Below are 25,608 nucleotides of genomic sequence, written 5' to 3' on the forward strand. Positions count from 1 at the left end.
ATTTCCAATGTATCTTGTATTTGTTTTTATGCTTCTGAAGAAGAAGAAGAAGATGATGATGATATTGGATTTATATTCCGCCCTCCACTCTGAAGAGTCTCAGAGCTGCTCACAATCTCCTTTACCTTCCTCCCCCACAGCAGACACCCTGTGAGGTAGGTGGGGCTGAGAGGTCTCTCACAGCAGCTGCCCTTTCAAGGACAACTCTTGCGAGAGCTATGGCTGACCCAAGACCATTCCAGCAGGTGCAAGTGGAGGAGTGGGGAATCAAACCCGGTTCTCCCAGATAAGACTCTGCACACTTAACCATTACACCAAACTGGCTCTCCACCTGAGATATCTTGCTGTCCCCTGCATGGAAATATTGCTGTCTCTCTGTTGTTTGGTTTGGTTTTGTCTGTTGAAAAAACTGTAATAATAACATTTATGTCTTCATGAAACTATTAATTTAAAAAAAGTCTAAAGGGGGAATACCTCAACCTTCGTGGTCGAGAATTTATCCGATTTTTAAGGGATGACATGTTTGAATGGCGCCATCTGCTGGTAGAAAATGAACGTGGTTTACTTACAGCCAAAGACATGCGTGTCTTCCCTAAAACGGGCTGAGCTGTCGGGAATATTCGACCCTTCTCGTGGATACTCGGGGGGGGGGGGGAATTCAGACAAGGGGGCGTGACTTCAGAGCCTTTCGTATTTTCTGGCCTTGCGCCCACAAATGACCGGGAGATCGTTCCTCGGCAATTTCCGCCAAGACTCGGCAACTTCCGCTGAGAGAGCCGGGACTAGCGGCCGGACTTATTTCTCGGCACTTTCCGGAAAGGCTCGGCTCCCCTTGTCATTGGCAAGGCAGGGGCTAGCATCTGGCTAGCTTTCGGGACCTTCCGGAATAAGTCGGCTCGTTCCGCCCAGGCTCGACGCTGGCAGGCGGCGGAGGGGCTTTGGGGAGTCGTCGGGTCGTTTGCGGTGGGGCGCGGCGGCGGGGCGGCTGGCTCGGGCATGGCGTCCCCCTCGCGGAGGCTGCAGACCAAGCCGGTCATCACCTGTCTCAAGAGCGTCCTCATCATCTACAGCTTCATTTTCTGGGTGAGCTTTCTCGACTTCTATGCGAGCCCCCCCCCCCCCCCCCCCCGTTTGGCTGCTCCGGACTGCCATAGAGAACAATGGAGCAGGCGCCCCCCTTCCAGCCCCATGGAGGGCGGCGGGGCAGGAAGCTTCTTGCAAGGCTCAGCCCATAGATAAAAGAGTGGGAGCAGTGTTCCCTCTAAGCTGTGGAGTCTTGTGAGCAAAAATTCTACTTTGTGAGCTCCTGGCATTAAAACGGTGAGACGCTGCATCAGTTGGTGTGCTCTGGGGCCATCCTTCCTGAGCGAAGACAAAAAGGTGTGAGCTGGAGGCTCAAAATCTGTGAGCTAGCTTACGCTAACTGAGTTTAGAAGGATCACTGCTCTTGAATCCTGTCCCATTTCTGATGGCACAAGAGAGCAGGCGGGGTTTCTCTTCTCCCATAGAGGAGAGTGGGAGAGACTCTTATTTCGGAGCACAAATGATCCCCCCTCTCAGGGCCAACGCTAGGCTTTCTGGCTCCCTAGGTGAATCACCCACTAGCGCCCCCCCCCTTATTTAAAAATATAGGGAAAATGAAGAGCATTGAAACTTGAAACTTTTTACATTTTTAATTTACTGATTTTTAATTAAGATTTTGTTTTTACAAAAATGTGACATGTTATTTTAAAAAATGTGAGAATAAGTGCTTGCTGGACACACCAGGAAAGAGGGTGGCGGGATAGGATGAGGTGGGAGACCAAGTCGCACATTGGGGAGAGGGGGGCGGGCTTGGCTTTGTTGAGGGCAGCTTGGTGATGGGAGACGACAGTGGTCAGGAGCCAGCGTCTGGGAGGGGGCACCCAGTGGTGCCCCCTAGGCCAGGTGGCGCCCTAAGCGACTGCCTACTTTGCCTACTCCCATGCACCAGCCCTGCTCCCTCTGACCCCATAGAGAATATACTCCCCCCCCATGTCTCTCCACCCTTATGAGATGCTGCCTGTCCCCTCTCGCCTCTGATCCCCATGTCTGTGTGTAAAGTGGAGTAGAGTTGCAGCCAACTTTCAGCCACCTCAGCAAAGGGCTTTTAAGGGAAGTGAGAAGGGGGGGGGGGGCTTGCTATTGACCTCCCCTGCAGAGTCTGCCTCAGTGGCCTCCCCTCCAAGGACTGCTTAGTTTCCGAGATTGGGCTATGCCTGGCTCCCCCCGCCATCCTCCTAGAGGACAATAAAGAAGACTCCCTCTTGCTTCCATTTGCTATCCACTTCCTGCTCTATTAGGACAGATGTTCGCTTCGATGCCCTTTCCCCTAAACAGCAAAGGGGACGGCCTCCCCCTGTAAAGCTATTCCATCCCTGGAGTGTGTGTGTGTATTGGGACTGATGGTTCCTCAGGCTGCAAAATTGTCGCTTCCAGGCCCCCCCATTCTGTGTCCCCTAACAGCTCTCTTTCATTCCATGTCTCCCAGCCTCCTAGAGAACAATAGGGTAGATCCCCTTGTCTCTCTGATTGCAATCCCACCTTCTGTCCTAGTCCCTTCTTCAAATCCCTCGGCTCCGTAGACGGCAGCTGGAGAGGTTAGCCCTACAAACCTATCTTGTTATTTTAGAGCGCTTTGAGAGAGACAGTAGTTGTCCAGGTCTCACAGACAAACAATAGGGTCATTTCTGTCTTCACAGGCAGACATCTTTTTTCTGCACTTCCTAACCCCAAACATATAATCTTCTCCCGGTTTCTCCCCCCCCCCCCGCCTCTGTATCTTCATTCTCTACAGCAGGGGTTGCCAATGGTAGCTTGCCAGATGTTTTTTGCCTACAACTCCCATCAGCCCCAGCCATTGGCCATGGTGGCTGGGGCTGATGGGAGTTGTAGGCAAAAAACATCTGGAGAGCTACCATTGGCCACCCCTGCTCTACAGCAAATAGGGCAAAGACCACAAGCCCTATAGTATGCAGTTTCCCCTTCCCCAGCAACTTTTCTGGTAAAAAGATCGAATGTTTTAGCACCATTGTAATTTGTAAATTTTAACTTGTAATTTGTCTTAATTTGGATTTTATTTGCAATTTATGTAATCTGATGTATAATGTATTTTATGTTGTAAGCCGCCCTGAGCCTGCTTTGGCGGGGAGGGCGGGATAGAAATTAAAAGTTATTATTATTATTATTATTATAAAAAGAACAAGTCTCCCATCTTTCCTTTGCACTCTCCCCCAGACCATATAGGGAGAGAGACATTTTCCCTCTCCCCTATGTTCCTTCTCCTGCAACCCCGTAAAGATCAATAATGCAACTTATGCTTCTGTCAGAAACCTTTCCCCTGCTTTTCTTTCCCTTCCTGCTTTTTCCCCCCGCTGTTAAATTGTCTTTATTAAGCAATTTCAATAAAAAACACAGAAGTTCATTGCTCTGTATTTCCCTCCCCATCTCCATAAAGTGTGATACAATAGATTTGGAGCCAGAAAGAAATGACACCTCTCTCTCCTTCCAGCATCTCCACCCTTGCTTTTTGCCTGTCGAGGAGAAACCTTCAGAGGCGCTTTGCCACTGCCTGCCTCTGCATAGTGACCCTGGTATTCTTTTGGTGGCCTCCCATGTTTAGCTCCCAAGATTTGGTGAGATTGGCCTGGGCTGGGCTATCCAGCTACCCCTTAAGGCACAACTGAAGGCAAATCCTCCCTTCCCTAATAAGACAGCCTGGCATAATTGTGCAAGTGGCACCTGTGGCAAAAAGTGTGATGAAACTGTTGATGTGCCTTTCCATGCCAAAGCTCCCCTGCTGCCAATATATATATCCCCTGTGCTTTGTTGACCCTTGTCTGTGGATAGCAAATAAAATGTGGAATGCATTCAGTAATCCTGTCCTTTCCTTCCTCTGCTGCTTGCTTCAGGCCTCTGAGTCAGGTGAGTGTGGCTTCCCCTTCAAGGAACAGGGTCGCCCTTTACCCTGCAGCCGTGCCCTTTTGGAGTCCACATGACTGCTTGAAGAATGTTGTCTTGGATTTGGGGAGGTCTGATTGGCCCTGGCTTTTGCTGCTCCCCTCTACCTATAAGTATGGACCTGGTAGCTTCCAGCTCAGTGTATCTGAAGAAGTGTGTGTCTTCTGGCTCCACTCCCCAAATCCCACATATTTCTTGAGTTGGCCCTGGCAATGCTACTGTGGCCCTGGCAATGCCCTGGCACACAAAAGCTTATACTTTGAATGAAACTTTGTTGGTCTTAAAGGTGCCCCTGGACTCAAACTTTGTTTTGATTTTAAAGGAAATAGGTAATTCATTTGGTTCCCTAAGGCATGGATACCTTTGAGATCTGTTATAATTATTATTGTTTTATTTAGAGTTATGAATTGCCCAATCTTTGCTACTGCAGGGCTCTGGGAGATGTTAAAAACATGTTAAACATGTTAAAACATCAAACATAAGAAAAAAATATATAAATAAGACTAATACCACAAATGTAAAAAGGATCAGATGGCAGGTTTCATAGTTACTTCCCCAGTTTCAGACTGCTGACTACCTCACAGTAGGGTTGCCAAGTCCAACTCAAGAAATACCTGGGGATTTTGGGGGTGGAGCCAGGAGACTTTGGGGGTGGAACTGGGAGCAAGAGTGTGATAAGCATGACTGAACTCTGAAGGGCGGTCTTGCCATCTCATTTAAAAGGGACTTCACGCCTTTTAAATGCCTTTCCTGCATTTAGAATAATGAAGGATAGGGGCACCTTCTTTTGGGGCTCATAGAATTGGACCCCCTGGCCCAGTCTTTTTGAAATTTGGCAGGTGGTTTGAGGAGAGGCACCAGATGTTATGCTGAAAATTTGGTGCCTCTAGCTACAAAAAAAGCTCCCCGAGAGCCCCAGATACCTGCAGATCAATTCTCCATTATACTCTATGGGAAGCAGTCTCCATAGGGTATAATGGAATACCCAGCAGATATTTCTTTCTCTCCATGCTTTCTGATGACCCTGAGGTGAGGGGGAGAAGGCCTCTAAACTGGGGGATCCCATGTCCCCAACTGGGGATTGGCAATCCTGTCTCACAGGTGGGGGTGGGGAAGAAGGGCAAGGCAGGTACAGAGAACAAGGGAGGGTCCCAGGCAGAATGGAAATGGTCTCTGTCCTCAACCAAAAGCCTGGTGGTGGAATGCTACTGGGACAAAGTGAGAGAAACCCACATTACACAGTGGTTTCCTGGGCTGGTGGCTTTGTTTTTCCTGGGACAACAAGTTTACGTAAGTTCTTCCTGAAGTCTTCTTTCTGGAACTTCTCCTGTTTATTTAGTGTGATGCATGCAGTCTTCTCTGCTCATGAGAGCCCTGCAGGGGAAGCCACTGTTGATCTAGCTGTGTGCTGGAAAGTAAGCCTGAGCACGCCCCGCTCAAAGTCGGACAGCACATTGATGGGGGAGGGGGTAGGCTTACTTCTCTTATCTCCTGGAGTGCAAATGTGAGATAACATGGAGTTGTTGTCCCTTGAACCACTTTGTTGAACTCGAAAGACTGGGGAAAGATTGTTTCTAGTCTGTCAGTGAATATTTAGGGTGGAAGAAGCCAGTGGATCCAGCTGGTACAAATTAGTAGACAGCATGAAGATGTGATCTTGTGTCTCTTGTGCTTGTTATTTATCATTGGGTTATCCTTTCACAGAAACTTTGTGCCTTTGCACAAGCTTTCCCAGAAATCTCATTGTGAGTAACAAGAGTTCTCTTCCCCCCCTTCTGCTTTCTCCAGTTCTCTGGCATTATCCTCCTGGCAGTTGGCATCTGGGGGAAAGTGAGCCTGGAGGTGTATTTCTCCCTGTTAAATGAGAAGGCTACCAATGTCCCCTACATCCTGATCGGCGCAAGCGGCATTGTCATCCTTTTGGGCACCTTTGGTTGCTTTGCCACTTGCCGGGGGAGCACATGGATGCTGAAACTGGTAAGGCAACAAAAAGAGAATCACGGCGGAAAGTAGCAGAAGATAACCATAAGGTTCTGTGATAACCAGCCTCCAAACAAACAAACTGTTGAATATTCATACAAAATGACTTATATAATATTCTAAACATTCTCACAAACCTTTCTTTTAAACGTACCCTGATAAACAGAACACCTAAAGTGAAAATAAAGGAAGAACACATTGGTAAGATGTCATGGGCTGAACGGTACACAGGGAATCTTTTCCTTCCATTGAGGTTCTTGGGAGTCCGCTAGCAGCTGTCTGCCCTGTTCTCCCTTTTCTTTCTCTGACTCTTATGTAGAATTTTTGGAAATTTTGAAACTGGGGGAGAAAACCCCCTTTTCCCCCTTCTGGGAACATGGGGCATCTTGGGAAAAACTGAAATGTGTGCAATGCTTCCTGTCCTATCAAACCAAAATTATTTTACAACTGTAACAACAGATAATGCATCTTTTAAAAAGATAAAGGTCATCAGTAGGTACAAGCAAAATTATAAAATTTTAAATTGTAAAGCAAAAATATAAATATTCCCAAGATGCCCAGTATTCACTATTTGAGAGTGTGCTGCAAACTGCTAATACCTTGGCGCAAGTGTCTTATCTTTTGCCATCTCAGAGGTAGGAAGAAATAAAACTTGGAAATTAGGAAACAAATTTTGTAGTAAACAAGTTCGTATTGTTTGGACAGGGACAGCCAAGTACAGTCATCATATCAGCATTGGCTGTGAAGTTGATGCTGCTGAAAACACTGGTCTTAAATATCATTTTCAGAGTCATTACAATGTATTAATTGTTGCAAAAATATTCCCATTGAAACAGTGTAATACCATTGTTGTTGCCATTTCAATAACAACTTCATCTGAACTCTGGCCATGTGCCAGTATGCTGGGCAAGCAAACACGCACTGGCTGTGTCATATCTGGGGCAAACAGTTTCTCTATATGTATCTTACTAAAGGGATATGCTACATTTATCCTGAGCAATAGTAATTTCTCGTACAGATTTAAAAGGCCTGTTCTTGGTCTCTTACAGCCCATGCTTCTTACAAAGGCTCAAGGTGATTTTTTTTAAAAAAAGAATAAGTGTATATATAAGATTGTTCTGATGTGTTGAGGTGAGTTTGATAAATGCAGGGCTTTTTTTGGTGCAGGAGCTCCTTTGCCTATTAGACCACACATCCCTGATGTAGCCAATCCTCCAAGAGCTTACAGGGCTCTTAGTACAGGGGCTCCTGTAAACTTCAGGAGGACTGGCTACATCAAGGGAGTGTGGCCTAATATGCAAAGGAATTCCTGCTGCAAAAAACTCAGGAATGTAATTTCCATGCTGGTGGAACTGAATGATACCTACATACTTCATGCAGATTCTTTTGGGCCACATATTTAAATATGTTTACTCGCTGCTGAACTTGTAACTGGTTGGTTGTTTTTTTTTTTAAACCAAAACATTCAGCTTGCACTGAACTGCTGCCTGGGTACATGAAGACGGCAGGCGGTCGCCCTCTCTGTGTGCCCATTTGTGCTGCAGAGATGTGGCACAAATGGATAAGCTGGCCTGTGGCCACAAGACTTTTCATCCAGGCTGACTTTTCTGCACACGGCAAAAGCAACGGGTGACATTTCAAACATGTCCCTGTGATTCATTGTCGGTTCCAAGGTCTAATGGTGCAATTCTGAGGGTGTGGATTCATTGAAAGGCCGAGTAGCAAAGTTCAGCTAAACATAAGGAAAACGTAACATGAGCAAACGCTGTCCCTGCTCTTTTTGCAAGTACTGAGTTGCAGGATTTTATCTCAGAGTGTGCACGGCCCTAGTGTCTAAGGTTAACAGTGTAGATCTCTGATTTTTGTATTGGTAGTGGGTGGGATGTAGTTTTACTGGTCCTGATTTCTTTTTTTTTTCTCTGTCCACAGTATGCCATGCTCTTAACTCTCATCTTCCTAGTTGTGCTGGTGGCGGCCATTGTTGGCTTTGTTTTCAGACATGAGGTGAGGGATTTTATTTCTTGGGGACGTCATACGCTGGGCTTTGGGAGCATGAGCTTGCTTTTCTTCCTCCCAAATGCGTGTAGCAGGATGTGTGGTTGTTTTCTCAGAAATGGGGGATCTTTGCTGTTGATGCCAATGTTAACATCCTAAATTTAGCATTCAGGGTCTGAATGTAACTTCCAGGTTGTGAAATGTAGAAAAGGTTGAGTATGAAAACTTTCAATCATAGAACAACAGACTATTTTAGCAAAGCTATGGGAAATTTTTTTTCCTTGACTAAATAAGGGTCAAGTTGCAAGCTGGATTGTAGTCCGGGGTACTTGTCTTTAGTTGCTTTTTCATAAACGCCACAATGGGGGTGGTGGGATGGTGGCATTTGACTCTGCAGTCCTTACGAAGTGTACTGTGACTGAAGAAAATTTTTTTTTGCTCTAAGAACAGGGGGTTCAAGAACGCATCACATGGACATTTAAGTTTACTGACTTCGATCCTAATCTCTGCCCATGGACTTCTGCTCACAAAATGGAGCTTTGCCATTGTTCTCTCTAAGTCAAGTGTGGCAAAACTGCTGCTTGGGAGCCACATGTGGCTCTTTCACACATATTTTGTGGCTCTCAGAGCCCCCAACACCCCGTTGGCCATGTTGGAGAAGGCATATCTCTCTTTAAATCACTTCTCCAAGCCAAGCCAGCTTTCTTTCCACCTCTCCCTCCCCGTCTATTTGCTTTTTTCTACCTTTCCTTCCTCCGTTCCTTGCATATTTTGCAGCTCTCAAACACTTGATGTTTGTATCTTGCAGCTCTCAAACATCTGACGTTTATTCTATGTGGCTCCTACATTAAGCAAATTTGGCCACCCCTGCTCTAAGTTTTTCCCCCTACTGAGCAGAGCAGTTTACATCCTGGGCAGAACAGAGCTGCTGAATCTTAAAATGGACAATGGACTGTGCAAGACCCTGCATGGCTTCAGACTACTGCTGAGCGGGGTTTGCCAGGTCCCCTTGTAACTTTGGTGGGGGCATTTGGGGTGGGCGTGGCTGCCACATGACATGCTAATGTCGCCCAGAGGTGACATAATTACTTTGGCAACACCGGGGAGGCGATGCTCTGGTTTTTAGGTGAAACTCTCTGTTAAATTTGCCCTCCAACCATAGAGTTTTGCCCTAGTAAACCAGAGCTTCCTCATGTGACATCCCTGTTTAGGGGCGGGGTTTCCCCCACTGGACAGCTGGTCTGCAGCAGGGAGAACCCCCCAAAATTAGGGGATCCCCCTGCTCAAACCTGGGGACTTGCAACCCTAGCTTCCTGTGATAGCAAGTGGCCACTCATGCACACAGCTTCCTGCTTGCACCCCCTGAAAAATCACTCCTGGGGTGGAGCAGTTTGAGATCTAGCAAAGGAAATGGGGAATTAATGCAGAAAATCAGCAAGTTTTGCCCATTTGCTTGTGCGAGGACACTTTGGCACCCAAGCTTCTATGAAGTTTCTCTTGCCATATCAGCTTGGCTGTTGGCTGGTGTCAGTCCTGCTGTTGAGGCAAATAGTTCCATTTTGCTTCAGACAATTTTTGCAGCAGCAGAAGATGTCCTTCCCGGCACAACTGCAGCTTCTGGAGAACCCACCTGTTCCAGCAGAGCTGTCTAGAAAGGTCCTTCTGCAGGCAGGACAGCAGTGTTCAGTTTTCACTGTAAGACTGGTTTCCTTAAAATGAGAGATGCTCTTGATAGTTTATGTGGCACATTTCTTCAAAAGTGTCTATTTTTAATAGAGGCGATTATAAAAATTGTGGCTGCTGTCTTTGAGGAAGGACTCCTCCTTCTAAAAGGGCAAACGCTGCAAAATGGGTAGGAATAACAGCATGTGGAAGGTTCAGTCCCAGACATCTCCAGTTAAAGTGATCCAGTAGTAGGTGCTGGTAAGAACACCATGTTGCAGAGTGGTACAGCTGCAGTACTGCAATCCAAGCTCTGCTCACAATCTGAGTTCAATCCCAGCAGAAGCTGGGTTCAGGTAGCTGGCTCATGGTTGACTCAGCCTTCCATCCTTCCGAGGTTGGTAAAATGAGCACCCAGCTTGCTGGGGGGGGAAAGGGTAGATGACTGGGGAAGGCAAGGGCAAACCACTCTGTGAAAAGTCTGCCAAGAAAACATCATGATGTGATGTCACCCCATGGGTCAGTAATGACTCAGTGCTTATACAGGGGACCACCTTTACTTTAGTAGGTGCTGTGAAAGACCTTTCTGTCCGAGACACTGAAGAGCCTCTGCCAGTCTGTGGAGACAAGACTGAACTTGATGGACCAATAGTCTGATTCAGTATAAGGCAGCTTCATGTGTTCATATGACAATCTAAAAAAAAAAGGGCACGTTAATGTGAAAGTGTTGTTTTCGGTTGTGCTGGACTTAATCCATTAACATTCATATACCTGAATAATATTTAATGAAGTGTGATTAACAGGGCTTTTTTGTAGCAGGAACTCATTTGCATATTAGGCTGCACCCCCCTGATGTAGCCAATCCTCCAAGAGCTTACAGGGCTCTTAGTACAGTGCCTTCTGTCAACTCTTGGTTGATTGGCTACATCAGGTGTGTGTGGCCTAATATGCAAAGGAGTTCCTGCTACAAAAAAGCCCTGCCCATATTTATTATCCCAATGAAGATTGTCCCTTCCAACTGGTGATTAGTATCTTTTTTTTTTTTGCAGATCAAGAGCAGCTTTAAGGCTACCTACAAAAAGGCTGTGGAGGAATACAAGGGGATCCCAGATGAACGAAGCCGGGCGATTGATACTATCCAGAGCACAGTTAGTACCCGCGCCTGTCTCCTTATGTGGCATAGCTAGTGGGCTGCATGTCTCATTCAGTGTATTGTGTGTTCTCCTTTTCCATTTGGGCAAGTGCTCGGAGTTATAGAGTGGGAATATTCTTCAGAATGAGACTTTAGAAAAAGTGACACTTATTTCTACAGATTATATGGTGAGGCAGCAGAGAGGCTGCAGAAATGTTGTTGGTTCCAAGTTGTTCAAACTTCTTGGATGCTCCCATTCTCCCTTTCCTCCTCTGCTGTATGTGCATTGGTCACCAGAAGAATCCTGTAGATTATGGTGCGAGTAGGGTTGCCACCAGTGTTCCCTCTAAGCTGCAGTCTTGTGAGCGAAAATTCTACTTTGTGAGCTACTGATATTAAAGTTGTGAGCTCCTGCATAAATTAGTGTGCTCTGGGGTCATCCTTCCTGAGCTAAGACAAAAATGTGTGAGCTGGAGGCTAAAAATCTGTGAGTTAGCTCCCGCCAACTCAGCTTAGAGGGAACACTGGCTGCCACCCTTCAGTATCTCCTGCAAATCTCCTGCTGTTACAGCCAATCTCCAGAGATCACCAAGTTCAGTTCCCCCGGAGAAAATGGCTGCTTTGGAGGGTAGACTCTATGGCATTATACTCTGCTGCGGTTCCTCCCCTCAAATCCTGCCCTCCCCAGATTCTGTCCCCCCCCAAATCTCCGGGTATTTCCCAACCCAGAGCTGGCAACCCTAGGCACAAGGGATAAAAAAGTTTTTTGTTTTTTTAAAAAAAATAAGGTTAGGAATGTAAGAATGGCGTATTTTAGATGCACATACCCCCTCTGTTTTTTCCACAGCTACACTGCTGCGGTGTTGCAAACTTCTCAGACTGGGAGAAGACAGAGTACTACAAAGACAAAGGAATACCCTCGAGCTGTTGCAGGACGAAGCAGAACTGTACAATGGCAGAGCTGAAGGATCCAGACAGAGCAAAGGGAAAGGTGTACGAAAATGTAAGCCAACTCCAAAGCCACATCCTCCTTCCTGAGTCCTGGCAAGAGGTGTAATGTGAGCCTAGGCCGCTGTCGTCGAAGTGAGGTTTGGTTTCCGGCGGAGGGTCAGACTCCATTGCGAAGGTGGGGACGGAAAGCCAGGGAGTGTCTTTTGTTCAGGCCAGGGGCTTCACGCTGGCAGTCATGTGTGAACAAAAGCTGAGATGCTTGCTTCTTTCCTGGTGGAGGAACCGGCAATTACTGCCTGTGAGCAGGCCAGCATGGGGTAGGAGCTGGAGTTGTTTTGGGGGAGGTGGAACATAAGAGAAGCCATGTTGGATCAGGCCAATGGCCCATCCAGTCCAACACTGTGTCACACAGTGGCCAAACCCACCCCCCCCAAAAAACCCCAAGTACTATCAGGAGGTCCATCAGTGGGGGCAGGACACTAGAAGCCCTCCCACTGTGCCCCTCCCCCAAGCACCAATAATCCAGAGCATCACCGCCCCAGACAGAGAGTTCCAACAATACACTGTGGCTAATAGCCATTGATGGAAAATCTTACCGTGCAAAGCTCTGAGAGCAAGGAGAGCTTACCTTTGTTATATGCTGGGCCAGCAGTTTTCCAAGTATACTGGGGGAGAAAAAAAAGTTCTGCTGAGGTCAAAGCACTAATACTGGCTCAACTTGCCATCTGTGCCTCTGGGCATAGAGCAGGGGTCACTGTGGGGGAGTGGAGTGAAGTGAACTCCCAGCATTGTGCAAGGGGTTGGAGCAGATGACCCTTCAAATCGCAAACTAGACTGGGTCAGATCAAAGGACTTTTTGCAGCAAAGCTAACTCCCAGCGCCTGAATCATTTGTCCAGGTTTGAGGGCTGTGCATGCATCTGGCTTTTTAAAATGCAGATGTTGTCGGGAAGCTCACTGGTGTTTTATTCCACCCCCACCCCCTCCATAGGGTTGCTTCAGTATGGTGACGCAGACCATGGAGTCCAAACTGAGCATCGTAGCTGGGATCTCGTTTGGCATCGCTTGCTTCCAGGTAAAGTCTTCTTTCAGAGGGCTTCTTGTTTTCTAATGGGTTTGATTCTCCCTCCCTCCCCTTCTGAGTCCTCACTTACCTGGGTTCCAAGAACACAGCACGCTTCAGAGAGGAGGCAAGGTGATCTGGCAGCAACCGACTGCCGTGCTGATAAGACCTTGCCTTTTCCCTTATGCAGACGCCAAAGGTGGCTGGCTCCTCGCCAGGAGTGTGCTGGGTATGGTTAAGCAGCCACCCACGGTATCAGTGTGTGAACATTGCCTGCCAGGCTGTTTTTGTTTTTTAAACACCATGTTAGCGGTGGTAGAACTGTTGTGTTGTGAGCTGGCTTACTTCTGCAGAACTCTTCCAGGACTTTATCTAGATGGCCATCTGACAACAATGCTGATCCTGTGAATTAGGCAGATCTTGAGAAGGAGAGTGGGAAGGGTTGCACTGGTGCTTAGTTCTTGTGACCCTTTCTTACACGCCCGGAGAAATGCTGTTCGACACTCAGTCTGCATTTTTTCTCCAGGCCAGTTTGGCTGGGGATCCTGGAGGTTTTTGTCATCTTCTGGGCACGGAGCAGGGGTCACTGGAGATCAGACCCGTAGCCACGGGGGGGCGGGGACGGCCCTTCATTAACCCCCCCTTCCCCCTGTAGGGCCCCTCCATCCAGTGCACCTCTGTCGCCCTGTCGCCGCCCATCCCTTCCCTCCCCATTGCAACCCCCTCCCATCGCTTTGCCCGCTGCCACAGCCTGTGTCTCCTCTGCCAGACCGCCGCCCCCCCAGTGCGCTGCTCACCCACCATGGTGGCCTGTGCCTCCTTCGCCAGCTCACCACGGCCGCTACTGCCACCCGCCCCTCTTTCTCCATCTCTTCCCGTCGCCCCCCCCCCCCCCCGTGCGATCACAGGGCCCTGCCCAGATCTATTAGTTATTGCAAGGGCTTAAAAGTGACCCAGGTGCGAAAGGCAGGCTGACTGGTGCACTTTCTATGGCAAGAAATATCACTCGACTGCCTAAAGCAATTATTGCATCAGCTCTTGCGCTATTCATTTTTGTTGTGCTCATAGCTCTGCTCTTTCTCTGGAGGGCTCAGGGCTGTTTATGTTGAACTCTCTGCAGGTTTGCCTTTCAGTCACTGATCCAGTCCACACCTGTTTAGCTTTGACAGAAATAAAGTACTAGGAACTCCCCGGGGCAGCGGCCGTTGTCATGCTGGACTGAATATGCTTCTTTTTATGGGATACTGATGTAACAATGGATAATCTTACACTCCGGGCTGGCCCTAGACCAGGGGTGACCAAACTGTAGCTTGGGAGCCACGTGTGGCTCTTTCACACATATTGTGTGGCTCTCAAAGCCCCTACTGTCCTGTCAGACAGCCTGGAGAAGGTATTTGTCTCTTTAAATCACTTCTCTAAGCCAAGCCAGCCAGCAGCTTGGAGAATATATTTAAAGTTAAAGTTGCTTTTTTTCCACCTCTCCTCCCTCACCCTATCTATTTGCCTTCCTTCCTGTCTTGTGGCTCTCAGACATCTGACGTTTATTCTATGTGGCTCTTACGTTAAGCAAGTTTGGCCACTCCTATCCTAGACTGGCCCCCTAGGCAAGGTGCCCCCCCCGATAATGTCAGAGTCCTATGATGGGTGCCCATTTTGTCACCCCCAGAAGGCCAGCGCCCTAGGCAGTCACCTAGTTTGCCTAGTGGCGGGGCTGGCCCTGCTTACATGGTGGGATAACAAGTCCCCTGCAACCTATCAGTCACCTTGCTATGACTTCTTTGAGTCTGCTTTATTTATATTTATTGCTTCACCACCTTGTTATCCTGGACTTTCTGGAAGAAACTCAGGATGGCAAACGTCTGTCTCCTTGCCTCCATTTCATCCTCGCAACAACTCTGTAAAGCAGGTTACTGGAAAGAGTGGCCCAAGGTCACCCAGCAACCATTACTCCAAACTGGCTCTCCTTTATGGTGATTGAATGTCATTCAGGGGTGGGGTGGGAGGAATTCAGCAAGGGCTTAAAAGTGACCCAGGTGTGAAAGGCAGGCTGACCTACCACTGGTGTCTACATATGGTCCCAGGTGTTTTCTGTAGACATTTAAGAACAAAAGAACATAACAGAAGCCATGTGGGATCAGGCCAATGGCCCATCCAGTCCAACACTCTGTGTCACACAGTGGCCAAGAAAACCAGATGCCATCAGGAGGTCCTTCAGTGAGGCCAGGACACTAGAAGCCCTCCCACTGTTCTCCTCCCCACCCCCAAGCACCAAGAATACAGAGCATCACTGCCCCAGACAGAGTTCGCTGTGGCACCTCTGTTCCATATGCTTATATTGTTCACAGCCATTCGGTACTGATCCGCAGTGTGCACCATGTAGGCAAGGCCTACATTGAGATTCTTTGAGATTAGCACATTCTTTGAGATTAGCACAGCCAAATACCTTGCTGTGGCCTCACCTTTCGCTCACCTACATAATCCATAGCATAGACAGAAATCTCCAATGCGGGTCAATATTAGGCAGAGCAAAACTGGAGGAAAGCCAGGAGGCGATGAAGGGAGAATTGCTTGGAAGTCACACCTTTTTCTGAAGTTTAAGGAAGACCTTTGAACTTCATCAAAAGGATGTCAGTTGGGGCTGGGGCTGTGAACTTTGCTTAGGATAGGGGGCCGTTGTGCCCTCTGAGTAGGCAGTGGAAGTCCTCTTGACTGCATTGAAAACTTAGTCCCGTAGAAGGAAATAAAACAATAGGGCTACTTAAAAGCACTCGTGTCCTGATGTACAGCCAAAAATGTTGGTGTGAACAAGGTCCGGATTAGCTGGATGAATTGCCGCTTTTACAGGAGGGCGGGGAAGGTACCTTTCCTTTCTGGGCTATAAGTTCGGATGCCAAGGCCTTGCGAAGTACATCCGTGAATCTCCCTCCGTCCCAGATCCAATTAGGTGCTTCCTGTTTGAGCTTCCCCTTGCGTTGCCAACATTGCTAACAATCCCAGCGCAGTAAGCGTAGGGGTTTTCTGGGCCTATTTTTTCTTCTTGAAAGCTTGCCTCAGGCGCCCATCTCCACAAGACCGTGTGCGCGCTGCATCCTAATCGGACTGTTGATCTGGCAGGAAATGAGAGGCCACTTGAAGGAAGGAGAGACATCCTCTTTGGACCACGTTTCCCCTGCAAGTGCATATAGTTGGACAATTATAGTATGAGTCTTAAGTATTGTCAGGATGGTTGGCTCTTGAATGCTCCCTGATGCTTGGGCTCCCCTGCCGCCTTCGTGTCCCCCCTGAAACAGCAAAAAAAACAACCCCAAATCCGATGTGTTTCATTCAATCCAGGCATCAGTAGGAATCCACATGGCTTTATTTACTTCATCTGTATCCCGCCACTTATGGTGACCCATAGCAGCGTATGTTTTTCTCTTCCCCTGGATTTTCCTTTTCAGCAACCCTGTGAGGTAGGGGAGGCTGAAAGTGTGACTGGCCCAAGGCCACCCAGCAAGCTTCCATAGCAGAGTGGGCTTTTTAAAGTGAGTCTCCTAGACTGACACCCTAACCAAGACTACACTTGGCTGTCTCCATGCAGGATGGGGTAGTAAAATTCTGAACTGTATTTTCTGAGATCGCAGGGGATGGGAAACAGCCTGATTTTTGAGTGTGTCCCTAGGTAAACACAGAAATGCAGAAGACTAACCTATCAGCCTAACACACTTGTTATTGCCCTGCTTTTGCTCTAAGGACTTCAGGACCATCCATAACAGGGGTGGCCAAACGTGCTTAGCATAAGAGCCACATAGAATAAATGTGAGATGTTTGAGAGCCACAAGACATGAACGTCAGATGTTTAAGAGCCACAGGGGAAGAAGGAAGGAAAACGGATGGGGGAGAGGTAGAAAGAAAGCAGCTTTAACTTAAAATGCATTCTCCAAGTCACCAGCTGTCTTGGCTTGGAGAAGAGATTTAAAGAGACAAATACCTTCTCCAAGTCAGCTGACGGGGTGGTGGGGGCTTTGAGAGCCACACAGGATGTGTGAAAGAGCCACATGTGGCTCCCGAGCTTCAGTTTGGCCACCCCTGGTCTATATGAATCTAAAGCAGGGGTCCCCAACCCCTGGGCCGTGGACTGGTCCCAATCCGTGGCCTGTTAGCAACCGGGCTGTTAGTAGTATAATTATTTCATTCTATATTACAATGTAGTAAGAATAATTATAATAACAAGAAGACATTGGATTTATATCCTGTCCTCCACTCTGAATTTCAGAGTCTTAGAGTGTCTCACAATCTCCTTTATCTTTCTCCCCTCTCCCTGCAAGGTAGGTGGGGCTGAGAGAGCTCTCCCAGAAGCTGCCCTTTCAAGGACACCTCGGCAGAGCTATGGCTGACCCAAGGCCATTCCAGTGGCCGCAAGTGGAGGAGTGGGGAATCAAACCCGGTTCTCCCAGATAAGAGTCTGCACATTTAACCACCACACAAGACTAATAGAAATAAAGTGCACAATGGTATCACCCCAAACCATCGTGCCCCTCCCCCACCCCTGTCCATGGAAAAATTGTCTTCCACAAAATTGGTACCTGGTGCCAAAAAGGTTGGGGACCTCTGATCTGAAGAATTTCTAGCACTGGGAGCTTTTAGGATCTATTTCTGATTAGGCTGGCTACATTGATTTGACTACATTGGTTTTATACAGCCTTTTAAAATAATTTGTGGCACTTAGGATATGCCCACGCAACATCAGTGCTTGCAAGCAATTGCTAATTCAGCTTCAAGCTTTCCTGGATGAAGTGGATTGTTTGGATCCTTTCCAGTCTTGTTTTAGGCCTATTTATATGACTGGAACACCTTGATCAACCTGGCGGATAACTTATGCCTGGAGATGGACAGAAGGGATTGACTCTGTTGATTATCTCGGACCTCTCAGTGGCCTATCTGCACTGGGATTGGAGACACCACTTTGTAGTGGCTCCGGACCTAGCTTGAGGGTAGTTTTCAGAAGGTGCTGGGGGACAGCTCCTCAGCTTCTTGGCCTTTGGTTTGTGGGGTCCTGCAAAACTCTGTCTTGCCCCCTGTGCTCTTTTCACATCTGCATGAAACTTCTAGGTGAGGTCACCCAGGTATTTGGGTTGGGTTCTCACCAGTATGCCCTCACCTGTATAGCACAGGCTTGGCTGATCTAGTTAGATCTTGGAAGCTAAGCAAGGTCAGCCCTGGTTAGTATTTGGATGGGATACCATCGAGGAATTCCAGGGTCGCTATGCAGAGGAAGGCAATGGCAAACCACCCCTGTTAGTCTCTTGCCTTGAAAACCCTATAGGGTCGCCCTAAATTGGCTTCGACTTGATGGCAGTTTACACAGATGTCTATTACTAATATGCAGTGACACTCAGCTTTGCCTAGCATTTCTAGCAGATCCCCAGGAAGCTGTGGGAACACTGAACTGGTGGGAGACCTCCCTCTCTTACAGCTCTCAAACATCTGATACTTTTTTCCCGTGGCTCTTACGTTAAACAACTTTGGCCACCCCTGATCTAGCCACTGCGGTACATGTCACAATGATTTATTTATTTAATTTAGATTTCTAACATGCCCTCCCCACAAGTGGGCTCAGAGTGAGTAACAAGAAGTAGCATAGAAATAAAAGCATCAAGTCATCTTGGCCCATCTAGAATGGCTTCCAGTCTGTTTCTGGGCACAATTCAAAGTGCTGGTACTGCTGACCCAATCTTACGTGGTTTGGGATCAACATAACCTGAATGACCACCTACTCCCTTATTAATCCTCCTGACAGCTACTGTCATCTTCTTAGGCCCTGCTTTGGGTGCTTCACCTTCTGATATGAGACAGGTGGCAACCTGAGAGACAGCATTCTTAATCATGGCACCAAAACTCTGGAACTCTCTCCTCAGGGGGGACTTAACTGTCCCCATCTGTTACCATGTTCTGCCAGCGGATGAAGATTTCCTTTTTGTTTGAGTTGTTCCCTCAATGATCTTTTCTTTCTCTCCTATGTTTTGTTGTTTTTTATGTTGTTACATATATTTTAGCTCTGCTTAAATGGTTTTAGTGTATTTTTGTTGGTTTTTCATTGTTTTTAAGATGTCATTTTATTAATTTGTTAGCCACTTTATGAGGGCTGAGAGGCAGGGTATAAATTCTGTAAAACAAATGAATTTAGTTCTGCCACTTTATTTTAAATGAAACTGGAAATCATTGTTTTGCCAACATACCCCACCAACTGTCAACAGATGACAGTTCAATGGCCCTGCAAATATATTCTGCAGGGGAAATAATATATCTTCTTTTTTCCAAAACAAGGCCTGTAAAGAGTTATTGAAGGGACTGAGTCCAACAATATAGAAGTGTTTATATTTTTGGCATTTTACTATATGTGTACTTTTATGAATCAATATAACCTTCCAGAGACCACTGAAGACGATTATTTAGTTGAAACGCATTTGATCTGCATTATTTTATATATTTTACTACTTTGGTCTGCATGTAATTTTAACTAAAAATATCTTGTGTATTAAAGCAGAATTGTTCTACTAGGATTATATATGTCAGGGGTGGCCAACGGTAGCTCTCCAGAAGTTTTTTGCCTACAACTCCCATCAGCTCCAGCCATTGGCCATGCTGGCTGGGGCTGATGGGAGTTGTAGGCAAAAACATCTGGAGAGCTACCGTTGGCCACCCCGAATATGTGTTTGTAACATATCTTATCCGTTCCATAATCCTTTTCAGTCTATTTGGTGTGTTCATTGTAGGTTTTTTGTTCTGCTCTCATGCTCAGAACCAGGGCTTTTTTTGTAGCAGGAACTCCTTTGCATATTAGGCCACACACCCCTGATGTAGCCGATCCTCCTGGAGCTCACAGTAGGCCTTGTACTAAGTGCCCTGTAAGCTCCAGGAGGATTGGCTACATCATAGATGTGTGGCCTAATATGCAAAGAACTTCCTGCTACAAAAGAAGCCCTGCTCAGAACAATTCCAGGTCTGCCTCTCGTGGTCTTCACCAGCTTGCAGAATGCTCTTCTGTTTTGTTGATGATTACATAATTGGCTCCAATAGTAGTCAAATCTCTGTGAAATTGGCGGAACAGCAGATGATCCATTGTGTGGGGTCTGACAAGATAGAATGTTGAGGCTTCGTATTCCGAGGAGCCAAGAAAGCCAGTCCTGGGTTCCTTCTTGTATTGAAGCTGCAATAAAAGAGGATCCTGGCTTCTGTTTTTCTTCAGAACCTCATCCCAGTTTTAACTTGTGCAAACAGTTGGCAAGTCGTCTTGACTTTGGACCCTGGCCCAGTCACAGCAGTTGGCTTGGAGCTGGAGCTTGGGTATGTGAATCAGCTAGCTACTGTCATATTTAACCTCACCTCTCCCACCTTTGTTTCTTTTTAGTTGGTTGGGATCTTCCTTGCCTGTTGCCTCTCCCGGTCCATCACAAATAATCAATACGAGATGGTATAACTCTCAAGGTTGCATCTCGCAACAAGGTACAAATGAGTCTGCTGTGTCATCTAGCTGCACGTGTAGTGGCACGTTAAAAACCTGCAGTTTTTGTATGTGTTGCATGATTTCAATCCAGTGCAGAGTTCAGTGGGGGCTACAGAATATTGAGTACCTTCACGGTTATTTAAAACACAGACACATGCATATGCAAGTTCCTAGTCCTTATGGATGGCAAACTAGGCCAGTGCTTGGTGAAACCTAACTCTGGGCTGTGGTATGAATGCATATAGTGCTAGTGGGTGGGAGAAAGCTTTTTATGAACTTGTCTTACCCTGAATCAAACCCTTGATCCATCAAGGGTCTTTATTGTCTACTCAGACTGGCAGTAGCTCTCCAGGGCCTCAGGCTGAGGTCTTTCACATCTCCTCTTACCTGAGCCTTTTAAGTGGAAATGCCAGGGATTGAACCTGGGACCTTCTGCCTGCAAAACAGAGGCTCTGCCACTGAGCCACAGCCCTCCCCTGCTCTACTTGATTAGTAGAAGCAGAACAGAAAGTGCAGGTTGAACAAATTTGTATCGCAGATGGTGGAATTTGGTTTGGCTTAGTCCCCAGGCCATTTGTCTACACAGTCCTGTGCCCGGGATGCTGAGCCTGGATCAGTTTGCTGTTCAATGAAAGGGCTTCAGTGTAATAATCTTCTATTAAAAAGTCATGCTGCTTTGTATTTCAGTGGAGCTTCACATGTACCTGTGATATTATATTTTCTTGGAAGTTCCTCAAATGTATGATAGGATTTGGTTTGAGCACCCCTCCCACTCACTAATTTTTTGCATTCTTCATTATTTCTTTTCAGAGTTTTGGGACACTTTATAAAACAAACACTACAAAAATAACACTTTTGGGAACCACTTCCTTGCTTCCAACCTGCCGAAATCCTGTTTGATTAGGCCGATCTCTTTTGAAGCTGTCTGTTCTTCGGGGAACCGAATGCAACAATGGATGTATTCTCCTTTGGGGATGTTGTCATGGCGGTATATTGAAAGAATGCCGAATGGGACACTTAGCTTTAGGGGAGGCTGTGAATGGGTCTTTCAAGAAGGGACAGTGGTTTACTGCATGGCTCCAGGCATACTGTGAATTGAGGAATTGGTTTTTTGAGCTCAGGCCTTCCGGCAGAAGAGATTTCTCTTCGGGCTGTCGACCAATGAAAAGATTCTTGTCTCTCGTGTTTTAGTCACTTGATTGATTGGCTGTTTTATCTGGTTTCCTGGAAACTGTGCATTACTATAATTCCGCAAAAATCTGAAACGAGGAAGTTAAAGAGCACGTCAAAGCACCAGCTCCCACTCCTTGCAGTAAACCAGTGTCCTTGCTTTTGGGTTTTTGGAAGCCACAGACAGTTGAGAACACTAAGGTCATATTTTGCACAAACAGTACTGAACCTAAAATGCATGCTAAGCCGATTCCGGCTCGATTTTCTCTGAAGCGAGAGCAGCCGTGGGAAAAAAGGGATCCCCCAATACCCCTGAACTGCACTTCCTTACCTCCAAGGATGACTTCCTTTGTCCCTTCCCAGAGCACCTGGATCAACTTTTCCTACTGTAATGATTCCTGTCAAAGGATTTGGTGCTCTCCTATTCCTACAAGACACATCCCAAATTCAGTTAGCACTAATTTCTTGAGGTCTTCCCCGGATCGCTTGCCTATTTTGGAAGGAAACGTGCTGACGTCTTTCATTCTCTCGAGAGGGTGGCTGTCTCCATTCATTGATTGCTCCCTCCTCTCTTGGAATCTCATAGTGCGTGCTTGTCTTGTCAACAGGCAGCTGAATGCTAGTCAGCAGCAGAGCAGACGGCCACGGTGAGGAAAAGGGGCAGTCGTTCCTTTTTGTGTCAGTCGAAACGAGCCCCAGGCTTCCCAACCTGGGCCTCTGCCTTTTGGCAGAACCTCGGCTCGGTTTCCTTCATCCTTCCCCTGACTGAAGCTTTTTCTATTTCCTCCCCCCCCCCAAAAAAGTACTTTGATAAAACCTTGGTTTTTTGGTTGTTGTTTTTTACAATTGGGCTGTAGCGATCTTTGTGTGTGTGCTGCGAGGTTCCGCGGGGAGCCATTAGCCTTAGCAGTTGCCGCCCCGATTGGGTTGGCGTGATTTTGATCATCAGTATTATGGGATGTTTCAAACACACGGGGATATTTTGTATCAAATAGAAATCCTCTTGTCTTGAAAACAAAATAAACCATTATGCGCTTTTATCCTTCGTCTGTCGCTTCTCAAGATTGGGTTCCTTTGGCTTATAGGGCTGGATTTGGACATCCTGAACAAATCCTCCGCACCACCCCCAGCCTGGTGTGCCAGTCATGAACCTGTAGGAAAGAGCGAGAGTCGCGTAGCACCTTAAGGATGAACTAAATTTCAGGCAGGGGGTGAGCTTTTGTGAGTCACTTCTCCCTTCTTCGAAACACAAACCTGGTGAATTCCCTGGCCAGCTGCCTCCCATGCTTCCTCTTCCCTTAATGCTGAGACGGAAGATTTCAGCCAGCAAAAGTTTGTCATGGCTTCAGAATGCAAGCTGAAGTGTGTTTCTTTCCCAGCAACGGTGATTCTGAACAAGGATTTCCCTAGGGTTGGAGAATCTTAGTTACTGGGAAAAAAACAAATTCCAGTTAAGGAAAATAACTTGAATGTTAAGAGTAACTGGACTTTGATGGAAGGCTTCACTCCTGAAAGATGGTGTCTGTGTGTATGGGGGCGGGGAGAAAGCGTCTGAGTGATCCTGGCAATCAACCAGATTGACAATTGTTGCAAAGAAAAGTTCATGGTGACAAGAGGTGAGCCTATATTTCTGGCACTGATTTAGGTTTTTTCAGAGGTGGAATTCTAGCGGGAGCTCCTTTGCATATTAGGCCACACACCCCTGATGTAGCCAGTCCTCCAAGAGCTTACAAAAGAGTCTTGTAAACTCTTGGAGGACTGGCTACATCGGGTGTGTGGCCTAATATGCAAAGGAGCTCCTGCTAGAATTTCACCCCTGGGTTTTTTTGTATATCAAGTGTCTGTGTGGGAGTACACAGGCAGAAGATTTGAGTCTTTCTCAGGGCGGGCTCCAGTGGAGATTAGGCTCACGGCTTGCATGTTTGACTTGCCTAATCTTCATTACTGTGGGGCTCTAGGCAATGTACAAAATTATGAAAACAACAAAAACAACATTAGAAATGCAGTACATTAATTTAAGATTAGGAGGCGGAATTTACAGTACCCTCCCATTTCTGGCTTGTGGGCACCTCATGGACATGGGGGAAAGGAATTAAATCAGTCAAGGGGAAAAGAATGGGTGGGTGCCAGCCGTGGGGTAGACCATCGCTGCCCTCAACCAAATGCCTGGTGGAGCATCTCTGGTTTTGGGGCTCTGGGGGGAAGGTGGTGTAGTGCCCTCCGAGAATGATCCCCCTCCAAATGCATCCTAAACCAGGGAGAAGAGTAGAACTCTTTTTATGTTCCTTTAAGCCTCATCGGTGCCAGCAGGGCTTAAAAATACAAATTGCCTCTGTTCCCCCCTCCCCCCTGAAGGAGATTCCCCCCCCCCCCCCCCGGCCACTGCAGGGTCACTAGTGCCTTTGAGGTGAACTATCCCTGGTGGAAACAGATGAGCCAAGCACTTCTGGCAGAAGGCCCACCATTGACCAGAGCCTGAGCACATATCCCACTGTGCTGCACTAACCCTTTGCAAAAAACCCCGTTCCAACCACTGACCTTCCCCTCATAATGAAAATAAAGACAAAACCCAGAATATATATACACATTTTAATGTGTCTGTTCCTGGAAATTCTATTTTTAAACGTTCACTAAAAGCAAAACAGCAAGATGCTTCGGGCTGACAAGCTTTTGAGGGCTGGGGTGATAAACAAAAGTTAAATGCAGAGCGGTATATACAAAGGGAGCAAAAAAAAAGCCAATTAAGAGCTAATCCTAAAGCTTTGATCTGCCTGAGCAGCTATATAGTTCCAATAATCTTGTAAGGCGAGTCCTTAATGAAAAGGAATTGCATTATTGTCTATGCTAGTTAGCCTTTAGGGGGTGCCAAAGGCCTTCTTTTGGGTCTTTCTAGACTTCTGAACCCTGACGTGCTATGCTTATACTCTGCAGCCAGACCTTTTCTTCCCTTAAATTTTTGTTGCAGACTGCATTTATCTCAGCATTGAAACTGCCGTCTTCTGCTGCAAAGAATTATTCTTCTCCACTTAGCATAAGCAGAGGGCACAGCTTATGGCTTTCACGGGGACTTGGAAAGTTCCTAATGACAACACCACCACAGAGCCTTCCCCTCCTCTCTGCAAACTCTTTTCTTTTCTTTTCCAAAGTTAATGTATTGGCATAAAGAGAAATCGATAGGGCGCTCTTTAGACTTTGCCTTTAGACTGAATCCCTGTTCACAAGTTACAGCGAGCGCTCATATACTCAATGTGCAGTGGACAATTGATTTTTTAAAAAACATATGCATGTTGCATCATGGTACATTCAACGCATGTGTAGGTGAACATGTGCTACGCATCTCCTCCCCTCCCCAGTTTAGCCAGGCACCGGTTCCTGCTTTCAATTGCAACGTGGATGTATGTTGGCTCTTTCTTACAAATAGATGTGCCCATGTACGTGCAGGATGTACACTGGAACATGAACAGGGCTGATGTGTTTGTCTCCACAGGGAGTCCCTTAAAGGAAGGGAAACGGGCAAGGTTCTTGGCAGGAAGCGCAGCTAATGAGTAGCAAAGAGCCCTTTGTCGGCTGGCAGCACCTCAGCCAGGCTAAGTGATAAACCAAAGCCTGGTCAATTTTGTTCTGCTCCCCCCCCCCCCCGGTAAAATTGACAAAGCGCACCGTAGGGAAGGAGAGATGCAATTTTTCCTCTCTGGTGCAACTTCTGCATTTCCCCAGACCCTGTTCTGAAAAGGTAGCATAGCATGGCTACTATCCTGCAATCAAACATCCCTGTATGTCTCTGCCCAAAGGGGGATGAGATACTGTAGTGTTTTGTGGGGCTTGGCCAGAAACTCACAGAAAAGGACATAACCTCCAACTAAAATGACTTGCTTTTCAGGGGAATCAAGCAGTTATTCTTCTGCAAAGAAGTTAAGCATATGAAATTTATAGCTAAAGGCTGACTTCTTGTGGATGTTGAGCGGAATGCAGGGAAGAGTTAAAATACCTTTCAGCAGAAGATCATAGTGTCTTTTTTGTTTAAAAAATGTGCAGGGCAGTTGTGTGGGTTGCAGCATGCACAGCTTTCTCTTCCTCTCTCCCTGAGATGACCCTATGCTGTGAGTCAAATGTGCAAGTCCTGTCTCTTCACCTTACTGCAGGTAAGGATTCCCAGACACCTCTTGGGGTGGGACCAGGGGAGGGATGGTGA

The 25,608-nt window shown here is 46.9% G+C and overlaps 1 protein-coding gene across 1 annotated transcript; it reads left to right on the forward strand.

Moving 5' to 3' along the window:
• Nucleotides 1-721: 721 nt before the first annotated feature.
• Nucleotides 722-22,456, forward strand: TSPAN6 (tetraspanin 6). The gene is made up of 8 exons (XM_060249829.1): nucleotides 722-1,083; nucleotides 5,767-5,955; nucleotides 7,888-7,962; nucleotides 10,665-10,763; nucleotides 11,595-11,750; nucleotides 12,689-12,772; nucleotides 20,151-20,245; nucleotides 21,057-22,456. Exons 1-7 carry the CDS (start codon nucleotides 997-999, stop codon nucleotides 20,217-20,219), a joined length of 759 nt encoding a protein of 252 aa, XP_060105812.1. The 5' UTR covers nucleotides 722-996; the 3' UTR covers nucleotides 20,220-20,245; nucleotides 21,057-22,456.
• The last annotated feature ends 3,152 nt before the right edge of the window (nucleotides 22,457-25,608 follow it).

This window comes from Heteronotia binoei, chromosome 11, assembly GCF_032191835.1.
Source record: "Heteronotia binoei isolate CCM8104 ecotype False Entrance Well chromosome 11, APGP_CSIRO_Hbin_v1, whole genome shotgun sequence".
Classification (NCBI taxonomy): domain Eukaryota; kingdom Metazoa; phylum Chordata; class Lepidosauria; order Squamata; family Gekkonidae; genus Heteronotia; species Heteronotia binoei.

Excerpts from the sequence above, each read along its gene's own strand:
- TSPAN6 (XM_060249829.1), top strand. The coding sequence starts at position 997 with ATGGCGTCCCCCTCGCGGAGGCTGCAGACCAAGCCGGTCATCACCTGT. Across the intron at positions 11,751-12,688 it reads AGGGAAAGGTGTACGAAAAT|GGTTGCTTCAGTATGGTGAC; the intron begins GTAAGCCAACTC and ends CCCCCTCCATAG. Across the intron at positions 12,773-20,150 it reads TTGGCATCGCTTGCTTCCAG|TTGGTTGGGATCTTCCTTGC; the intron begins GTAAAGTCTTCT and ends GTTTCTTTTTAG.